This window comes from Stegostoma tigrinum, chromosome 25 (assembly GCF_030684315.1).
Source record: "Stegostoma tigrinum isolate sSteTig4 chromosome 25, sSteTig4.hap1, whole genome shotgun sequence".
Lineage (NCBI taxonomy): Eukaryota > Metazoa > Chordata > Chondrichthyes > Orectolobiformes > Stegostomatidae > Stegostoma > Stegostoma tigrinum.
In genome coordinates this window covers 16,743,660-16,754,498 of record NC_081378.1, presented here as the reverse complement: position 1 = coordinate 16,754,498, position 10,839 = coordinate 16,743,660, and the positions used below count along the sequence as shown (strand labels likewise).

Here is a 10,839-nt window from a genome sequence, read left to right as displayed (position 1 = left end):
CTGAATCCAGGTCTCTTGGTCCCGAGGTAGATGCACGACTACCGCACCACGACAGCCCCTTCTCCAAAGGGATCAGAAGTCACTAGGCTTCACCAAAGAATGTCACTCCTTGAATGCGGTGCTTTACACCACACGATCATCCCGGCACGTTATCGGCTGGCTGTTTGTAAACTCAGGTCTTGGGGGCTGGGAGTGAAACTACTCCTGTGCCTGAGTTTGAGGTTGATGCAAGGGTTTGTGTTTTTTAGGGTGGCAATTATTATCTTTCCAACTGCGATAAGTAGTCGGGGGCCAGGAAAGGGGCACTGACAGTGTTCAACTTTTGCCAGTGTGGTTGTGGATTGTAAACTGGGTGTGGGGGATGGGTTCGGTTTAACATTACTAATGTGCCTCCCGATCCCTGGCAATGAATAAAAACTGTTGATGAACTAAAATCTCAAGGAAAGAGAAAACAAAAAGTGCAAACCAAAAACTTTTTTTTCCAACGGACATTCAGTGAATTGGACAGTGAGATCCAAGATCTATAACGGAACATTGGGAGAGGTTACAAGGAGAGAACGAGAGAGGGAAAGGGGGAGAAAAATGAATTGGGTATCAAATTACAATCTTTTTTTCTCTCTCTGTCACTTCTCCGGGAGTTAGGACGCAAAGTTGTTTTGAGATCACACACGGTCTTGGTACGAATCAAATGATTTGCATTTTGCCCCGTAGGCTTTGTGTTTTTTTTTAAGTCTCACTGAGTTTGGAAACAGAATTTGGGAATAATCAAATCCCAGTTTGCAGCCGGCTGAGTCTGGAATGAGTTGAAACTGACGCGATGGCATTCGCTGCAAGTTGGGAAACTGACTCATTTTCTGGGGCAAACAGATGCAGAGACAGAGGCCAATAACTCATCAGAAGACGTTTCGAGCAGAAGGGGATTAATTCCCCGGTTTTCAGAGAGGCAAACAGCGAAGTTAGAAGGTAGGCGACGGGCTGGGGGTGAAGATCTCTTTTAACTTTGCAGTTGGAAGTCTGGAGGAATCAAGATGTCTACCGCCTGGCAGTCTTTTGTTAAAGCGGCTGCAGTCTCCCTGCTTTTACTCTGGACTTCCCTGGAGCTGAGCGACACGAACCAAACGTTTCCGCACGATCGCTGCAAAAAAGTTTCGGACTGCGAGCCCCTGAGATACAACACATGCATGGGTTCGCTCCTACCTTACACCCACACATCGCTCGCTCTGGTTGAAGACTCCAGCACACAAGAGGAGGCTCACAACAACCTGGTCCTGTGGTCAGGTATTACACTAAAACCCCTTGTATAATAAAAGGAAAACGAATTGTATGTGATACTAAAAAAAAACAGAAAATAGTTTCAGCTTCAGAAGCGTATCCCCTTTCTTTTATTTTGTTCCATTTTAACGGAATGCAAAACTTGAGGAACGTCGAATGCACTTCTAGCAAGATGGGTCTAACGAGGGAGACAGTTCGGTTGTTATACTTTTTACTGTGCAATAAGTTGGGTGATAAATCCGTCCACGGTAGAATCTGAGATCCTATCAGCCACAATTAAGTCACGTATATTCACATCCTCCCACCTCAACCATTGATAATTGTATCTTTAGTTGCCTAGGCCCCACGTTCTGGATTTCAGCCCTCGCCTTTCCAAACTTCGTCTTTTGCCCTTTGCTTAATATCTGGCTCTTTTACCAATCTTTTGGCTATTTGCCCTCATATCTCCATGTGGCTTGGTATGTTCATCACAGACCCATTGAATACGTTGGAGAATTTTATTATTGCTAAAGGGACTGTACAAATGCAGCCCCTGAAAGCTGTCCTATGTGGACTCCAGTTCATATAACTCCATTCTTAAATTTTTAATGAGTTGACATGTCTTGTTAAATACAAAGCATAGGTGGAGATCAAAATACGGGCATATAAGGGAGGCATGGCTCAGTCCAGTTTGCTTTACTGTTGATGAAAAGTAATTAAAAATCTCTACTGTCTGTTCATTAACAACTCTGATTTTTACTTATATACACAGTTTAATATAGTAAAAATGTCCAGAAACACTTCAAAGGAGAGGAATCAAATGAAAATTGTTGCTGAGCCAAAGAACATGACATTAGGACAGATGACGAAAATCGTGGTCAAGAAGTTGGATCTTAAAGGAGGGGCAGAGTAGTTTAGAGAAGGAGTTCTGACGCTCACTTCCTGGATGGCTCAAGGCTTGGCTGGCCTCAGTGTGGTGAGGGAGTATGGTGTGCTCGAGAACTCAGAATTAGGGGAATGCCAATTTCTCAGGTGGATTGAAAGCCAAAAGAGGCTACAGAGCTTTTTTATAAAAAGAGCAAAACCACGGATTGGAACATGAGGAAGAGCATTTTAAAACAGAAGCATTAGGGACATTGGAAGAGTCAGCAAGTGCAGAACCAATGACAAAGTGAGACTGTTTTGACTTGAGATGTAACCATGTAGGGAACATGGCATAACTTGTGCACAGCAAGCTTCCACAAACTGCAAAACAATAACATTGTGATAATCTATTTTAGTAGTGTTTGTTGGGGGATAAGTATTGGTCAAGACATCAGAAGAACATCCTTGCAATTATTGTAAATAGCTTCATGGGATTTTTCATGAAAACTGGGAGAGTAGATAGGGCTTTGATTTAACATCTTATCTGAAGAGCGATTTGCATATTATTTCATTTATAATTCCTATTTAGGATTTGTGTTCACAAATTTTGTGACTTCAACAAAAAAATTCAATTAGATAGACATGACCTGTCCTTCACAAATCTACGGTGAAACACTTTGATCAGCTCATACTTGTGCAAATACTTAGTCATTCGTCCAGGACAATAGATTCCAGCAACTTTCTCACAAGTAAATTGCATAGATTACACAGCACAGAGAGAAGTCATTCAAGCCTAATCATTACGCTGGTGTTCATATTCCACATGCATTTCCTGACATTCCATTACCTCATTTAAACCTTTCAGCATTGCTTTCGAAGCCCCTTTCTCTTGTGTACTCATCTAGTTTATTTTTAAAGTAATTTCGATGGATGGGTCAGATTTTTCTGGTTTCTGGCTCTCTCATTTTGAAAATAAGGAGTGATATTTAGAATTTTTCAATCTAAAGGGACAATTCACAAATCCTGAGAACTTTGCAAAATCATTCTTTTAGTAAACAAGGGTGGGCGCCATCTGGACCCAAAGATTTGTCATAAGTCTTATTAATTTCTCCATGTGTTGCTTTATGCTTCCGATCAGAACTTTCAAAAGTGTTGAATAATGTTAACAGCATCTTTTGGAATAAGTGCAATGTAATACTCCTCTTTTGGAATATAGGGGGTGCAGCTCTAAAATGCTTCCATTCAAATTCTCTAAATAATGAGAGTAGATGAATAAACCTCTAGTTTCTGTGATCTTGCATTGGAGTTTATACTTTGATAAGGATCTCATTTAACCCCACCTGCTTCTTTATCTTCCTATCCAGGATTGAGGAACGCTCCAGGCTGTTGGAGTGTGATTCAACAGCTTCTGTGTGCTGTCTACATGCCAAAATGTGAAAATGGCAAAGTGGAGCTACCTGGACAGGTTATGTGTCAAATCACCAGAAGCCCATGTGCCATTGTGGAGCGAGAGAGGGGCTGGCCTGACTTCCTGAAGTGTTCAAATGATCGGTTTCCTGAAGGATGCCTGGTATGTTTGATGAGAGTCAGCCAAAGCCAAGAATAATCCATACACAGGTTGTGTTCCAGCACCAACTGAAGTGTTTGTGCCTCATCCCTTCCTTGTACCTCCCTCAAGTGGTAGTTCTTCATGTTTGAACTACTAGACTCAATGTATTAACAGACTTTTTTTTGAAGGGGAGCAACGAGCATTGTGGTGGCAACATAGTAGTAGTTTCACTAAACTAGTAATCCAGAGGCTCAGGCTAATGTCCATGGAACACAGATTCAGATCTCACCACTGCAACTAGTGGAATTTAAATTTACTACATATATTTGGAATACAAAGTTAGTTTCAGTGATCATAACCGTGACAATTATCATTGATTGGTGTAAAAAAAACACATCTGCTTTAGTAATGTCCTTTAGGGAAGGATATCCGGTCTGGTCCACATGTGACTCGAGACCTACAGCAATATTGTTGATTTTTGACTGCCCTCAGAAATGACCCAGTAAACCTCTCAGTTTAAGGGCAATTAGTAGTGTATAACAAATGCTCAGCTTATCAGCAATACTCACTTACCATAAAAGAATAAAAAGAGAAAGACTGTAGCAACTTCTTTGGAAATGGTGGGTGGGAGTAGGGATAGCATGTTGGATCACTTCTGTATGCAGGTACACACCCTCTTCAGTGGAAGTAATTTGGCAAACTTATCAGTGTCAGAATGTATTGGCATCAAGTTGGGTTGGCGCATTGAATCTTAATAGGTTGCCAAACTGCCATCTTGTCAAAATACAGATGGGGGAGATGTCTATAAAGGGCCAAGATGCTTAAAAAAATCTTTCGTACTTTCTTTCAGAATGAAGTTCAGAACATCAAATTTAACAGCTCTGGTCGGTGTGAGTCCCCTCTGGTACGCACAGAGAATCCCAAGAGTTGGTACGAGGATGTGGAGGGATGTGGAATCCAGTGTCAGAACCCACTGTTCACAGACAGTGAGCATGATGCCATGCACATCTATATCGCTGTCTTTGGATCCATTGCCATTCTGTGCACATTCTTCACATTGGTGAGCAATGCCCTGACTGGCCTTTAATTGAGTATGGCTGCAAAAGCAACCTGAACCCACTTGCACTTCATTAGACAAAGTAAGAATAATAATATTGACACAAACAGTAGCTTTCTGAGTTTTACTTTTGTTCTTCTCTCAATGAAGTTAAATTTCACAAACATATAGAGGTAGATTTTAAATCACTGGGCAGTATAACAGCAAAGCCTGGCAATGCTATGAGGAGGCTCACTCCATTTTGAGAGTGAATTTGCTTGTGGAAAAGTAGTCTGGTGTTGGAGCAAGGCACTTGTCTGTATTTCTGTCAAGGAGCTCAGAGTTGAGTCTTCGTCCCAACAAAATTATCATGAATAAGGTTTACCATTTTGATGTCTATCAGCTGCACTGTCAAACTGGACAGAACATACACTGAATGTTCTGCTCAGTGGTCTTTCAAAGTGGTGGTGGCAATCCTATTTCTCTCCCTAATTTTCATATTTAAAGGCTGACCGTTCAAAGTAGATGAGCATTTTGGGTTTCCACCAGGAGACCCATGGGATGAGAAGGTACTCAGATAAAGCTACTAAGAAAGAGAGAGTGTTTCAGAGTGGGGCAGAGGAGAGAGCGATTGATATATTATGCCAACAGTGTCTGTACTTTGCAGTTGCATTCAATTCAGAATAGAACTGCGCTATTATAAAATACATTACATTCACCATAATGAGTTCTGCAATATGAATTGTAAAATACAGTGATTCTAGGGCCAAATTCTAAACCAAAGTTCAAATAACTATAACCTTTCATGCCATGTGAACTCCTCAATTTAGATTTCAGCCTGAAATTCACTCCTAGGTATCCATTACTTTATGTATTAACCTCCCAACTTTTCAATAAATTACAGCCTAACTCTGGATTGTCTCTTCTGTATATGTATCACCATTTCCCTTGATTGGATTTCAACTTGTAATTCAAACATGGACACATTATTAGAACTAAAATCAGAAAACCGTGCAAATACTCAGTTCTGATCAGGCATTATTGGTCTGAAATGTTGCCTCTGCATCTTTCTTTCCCTAGGTACTGCTTGACCTGCCATGCTTTCAACAGTTTTTGCTTTTAATTTTGATTTCTACCAGCTGTAGTATTTTGCTTTTGTGTGTTATCTGCGAAGAAAAAACAAAATCAGACTGTACGTTTTGAATTTGGTCACCCTACCTCAAAACCCAAAAGGGTCACTGGACCTGAAATGTTAACTCAGATTTTTTTCTTAACAGGTGCTGCCAGACCTGCTGAGCTTTTCCAGCAACTTCTGTTTTTGTTCCTGATTTACAGCATCCGTAGTTCTTTCGGTTTTTAGTTAACAAGTCTACCCTGGATAACACACAAAAGCAAAATACTACAGCTGCTAGAAATCAAAATTAAAAGCAAAAACTGTTGAAAGTATGGCAGGTCAAGCAGTATCTAGGGAAAGAAAGATGCAGACGCGCTGAATGCCCATTTAAAGCAGGACTGTGCTAAGGTTTCTTACAGCTGAACTATAAGCTCTTGGTGATGGTTAGGGTAGGTTCCTCTCACAAATTCACACTGGTTTGAACATCACTAATGCATTGGAACTAGGCAGAGTTACACGCGAGCAGCAGAAGGTATATTGATTGGAAGAGTCCAAAATATTGGAGAGTCTCAAGTCAATTCCTAATATGCTAATGCCCACAGTTTGTGGATATTTTCAATTTATTACAAGTTAGAATAGCTCAATTTCTTTGCCATGCTGTCTTTATTAAATCATGGGAATATATTGTTGAGATTGGAACACAATGGACATTATTAATGTAGAGGATAAGAAGCCGCAATTCTCTACCCAACCAGTGCATCTAATATGAATAGTCCATGTTGACATTCAAAAATGGTCCAATTTCCAGCACTAGCATCCTTCATTTCTATGTCAACCAGGTAGTATTGTTGGTTTTTTTTCCACTAAATATGACTGGTGTATTTATTTCCAAAGCATTTTGGCACCTGTATGATTATTGAAGGACCTTGTGCTGATTGAGACTTTATTCTGAGCCTAATTATTTTGCATTTTCTATTTAGTTTCTCCTTTTGTTTTTAGGCCACTTTTGTTGCTGACTGGAAGAACTCTAACCGTTACCCTGCTGTCATCTTGTTTTATGTGAACGCCTGTTTCTTCATTGGGAGCATTGGCTGGCTTGCACAATTCATGGATGGAGCACGGAAAGAGATTGTGTGCAAGGCAGATGGGACCATGCGACTTGGAGAGCCAACGTATATTCATCTTACATTTCTTCTTATGTGTCACATTCTTCTAATGGTGACTTTAGTCTTGCATGGTCTCCTCAGGACATTTTCCCCCACGTTCCAATTATAAAGGATAGAATCTGTAGCAGAACTGAGGGATTATAAATGTCAAAAAGTGTGGGATGTGACCTAAAGAAGTCCTTTGGATTATGTAATGGTTTAATAGGGTAGATATAGTGAAAATGTTTCCTCATGAGAGCCTAAAACCAGGAGACATATACTCACTAATAAATTCAACAAGAGATTATTATTCCTCAGAGTTTTAGGGGCTGGGAACTCACTACCATAAGTATTAGTTCAGGTGAATAGTTTGATGCATTTAAGGGAAGCTAGATAAATATAATGGAGAAAGGAATAGAAGATTATGCTTAAAAGGATAGATGAATTGGTCTGGGTGAATGTTTATGTGATGTATATATGCTGGCATTGTCCAATTGAGCAGAGTACCCTGTCTACACAATTCTATTGAAAACCAATAAGTGGAAAGGTTAGCAACTGAACGTTTATAGAATATTCTAAAAGAGGTGTTTGCTTCATAAAGTTTATAGTTAGATACAAGAATAGTTGTTGCTTGGAATCTAAGGTATTATTGAAGGAGAGATGTTCACTGTTGAAAGTAAGGCTGTTAGCAATTGATGGACTCAGGCAATTGCAAAATTCATAAACAGATGGTTCAATCATTGTTCCATATGAAGGGAATCTTCTGAGTCTCAGACTGAGACAATCCTATTGTTTGTGGTCTTTTGTTCTCAAAGGGAGGAGAGGCAGCTACAAGGAAAGTGCTAAATATCTCATCAGACCTGATGCTCTGCACAGAGTGACCCAGACTAATGAAAGGGTTTTTGTTTAAGTGTAAAGTTGCTGACTTTGGATGTAATCCTGGAAGTTTCATCACCTGATTCTAGCATCAAAGTCCTGCATAGTCATTGAGCTTCTTTCCAATATTTCTATAATGTAGAAAAATGACCAGTTCTTTCAATTTTTCAATCGCTGTTCTGATTTGACTGTGGGGTTCTTTACAGCAGTGTCCAGAAAATTAATCTCCATTTTCTGTATAGCCACTTACTTTTGTAACAAAAATGAAGTAATTACGGTAAGCATTAGTTTGGTAGTGATTCTGGTGTGCTGGCCAATAGCTGTCTCTCAATCAAATCAGGATCAAAGATTATCTGGTCAATAAGACATTGGTAGCCTCTAACCACATTACAACAGTAACTATAATTCAAATGTGTTTAATTGGCTTGAAAGCACTTTTAAAAATCCACATGTCATGGAAGACATTAAATATATATAAGTTATTTTCCCTGCAACTCAATCACAATACACAACGGATTTACACCTAAATATATTCAGAGCTGATGCTGCAGTTTAGTGTCATAGGTGACTCTTTTTGACCGTTCCTATTGGTTTGAGAATATTCAACCCAAGCCATACGATTTATTCACAAACACCTGAGCTATTTGGTTATATGCACAATTGACAATTACTTTTTAGTATGAGTTTAAGTGATTTTCAAAGAATAGCAAATTCATGGCAACTTTTTCAGGAGTATTTATTGAGGTGGATTGTTACATTTGGATGAGGAAGTCGATTTAATAGGAAACTGGTCAGACCTATGATTGGTGAAAATGTGAGCTAACTTGTATAGAATAAGAATTTAAGCACAAAGTGTTACATTTACAAATTCTCCAGTTGTTGTCCATTGTGTTGGGTGAGATTCAGATAGCTCAGCACATACTGTGTGTGATTCAAACCTACAGGAGTAATTAAGGGTCATCAATTACAGGAGTCATTAAGACACCAAGAATCAGAAAACTGCATCCTACTGTGGAAAGATCTCAGGTGCAGCTCAGTGGAAGGCACATTCGTCTCTGAGTCGCCATCTGATGGTGATGACTTAAACTCTCATTTAAGAGTTTTCAGCAGAAATTGTTAGCAGACACACTGACTGCAGTATAACAAAGTGTGGGGCTGGATGAACACAGCAGGCCAAGCAGCATCTTAGGAGCACAAAAGCTGACGTTTCGGGCCTAGACCCTTTGCTTTTCTGATTAAAGGTCTAGGCCCGAAACGTCAGCTTTTGTGCTCCTAAGATGCTGCTTGGCCTGCTGTGTTCATCCAGCCTCACATTTTATTATCTTGGATTCTCCAGCATCTGCAGTTCCCATTATCTCTGATCACTGCCTGCAGTGATGTGTTGTTGGAGAAGCTGATTTTGAGAAAAAAATGAGATCCGTACACCCTCTGGATGAAAGCTAAAGTCCTATAGTGCTAATGTTATAAAAAGCAGGATTGTCTTTCCTCATGTCATACCCAATATTTATCCTTTCAAAACTTTAAATTAGATAGATTATCTGGTGATTATCACATTGCCATTGTGAAATCTTGCTGTTTGCAAAATTGGCAGCTACAGTTCCTCCTTGATAACTGTGGCTACACTTTAAATGTACTCACCTGGCTCTAAAGTGCTTCGGGATGCCCTAGAGTGTTGAACAGGGCTGTATAATTTTATACACCAGGGTTTGGAGTGATTTGATTTAAGTATTTTTCAGATTCCCAGATTCACAAGTTCAGACTGTGGCAACGTACAGCAAAAAGATCTCACTTTCAACTGCTCTTTCTCTGACAGGTCCAATGAAACACTCTCCTGTGTTATAATATTCATTATTGTCTACTACTCTCTCATGTCTGGGGTCATCTGGTTCGTGATGCTGACCTACGCTTGGCACATGTCATTCAAGGCTCTCGGCACCACCTATCAGCCTCTTTCTGGAAAGACATCCTACTTTCATCTCGTCACTTGGTCAATCCCGTTTATACTGACTGTTGCCATTTTGGCTCTGGCACAGGTAATTCATGCTCCTGTTGTACTATCCAGAAACAATGAAGGATTGGTGGGATTGGCAGAAGAATAGTGGTAACAGGGATCTGGGAACGAAGGATATGAAAGAGCTCATGTTTGTATTCTGGGAGGAGGATGCTGGCAATGGTAATGAAGCTCAGAAATGCTATTGCGGATGCAATAATATTTGAAAGACGGACCAAATTTAGAATGATGATTAAGGAAAGAATTGTGACAAATTGTGACTGAGGTCAGTGGATGATTAGTTCAAGGTGAAGGTACTGTAGAGTTACTGGTTAAAATTGAGTGAAGGTCTATTCCCAATAAAAGAAATACGAGAATACCCTTAACTTGTACACGTTGTGAGTCAACTGGTGAAGCATTCACACTGGGATGATCATGCTTCTATGATTATTTTGTTCGACAGGTGGATGGAGACTCTGTGAGTGGAATCTGCTTTGTTGGATATAAGAATTATCATTTCCGTGCAGGGTTTGTCCTGGCTCCAATCGGGCTGGTTCTGCTAGTTGGTGGCTATTTCCTTATAAGAGGTAAGTATTATTGTAAGAAAGGTACTGTCATACCTTACAGTTTTAGTCTGTGATACCTTTGGAAGCTTCACTCAATGTGCATCGAATGGGCACAGTACAGATGCAACCAATGCTATATTTGCTAACAACTAGATCTCATTCTATCAAATCAGTTCCCAGTGTTGGTTTCTGGTGACTGCACCTTTGATTATTATCCTTTTCACAAGCAGCAACGTCCAACACTGACAAATCAGCCATTACCATTGAGAGATAGGAATAACTCTTAAATGGAGAAACACAGATTAATCAAGCATAGACAGCATGGTATTGTTTTGTACTAATTATTGAATTTTTTGAAAATGTAACAAGAAGGATTAAAGGTAGTACAGTAAGTGTTGTCTACATTGATTTTATAAGGCACTTAACAAGGCTCCACATTGGCAGACTA

At 39.8% G+C, this 10,839-nt stretch overlaps 1 protein-coding gene across 2 annotated transcripts in view; it reads left to right on the top strand.

Moving 5' to 3' along the window:
• Window positions 1-423: 423 nt before the first annotated feature.
• smo (smoothened, frizzled class receptor) overlaps window positions 424-10,839 on the top strand; it is a 41,683-nt gene continuing 31,267 nt past the window's right edge. For both annotated transcript variants that reach the window (XM_048554339.2, XM_048554338.2), the window contains exons 1-6: window positions 424-1,278; window positions 3,480-3,685; window positions 4,515-4,724; window positions 6,814-6,986; window positions 9,649-9,868; window positions 10,289-10,412. In XM_048554339.2, the coding sequence (XP_048410296.1) occupies window positions 1,029-1,278; window positions 3,480-3,685; window positions 4,515-4,724; window positions 6,814-6,986; window positions 9,649-9,868; window positions 10,289-10,412 (1,183 nt within the window). In that variant the 5' untranslated portion in view covers window positions 424-1,028. The remainder of the gene's footprint in view (window positions 1,279-3,479; window positions 3,686-4,514; window positions 4,725-6,813; window positions 6,987-9,648; window positions 9,869-10,288; window positions 10,413-10,839) is intronic.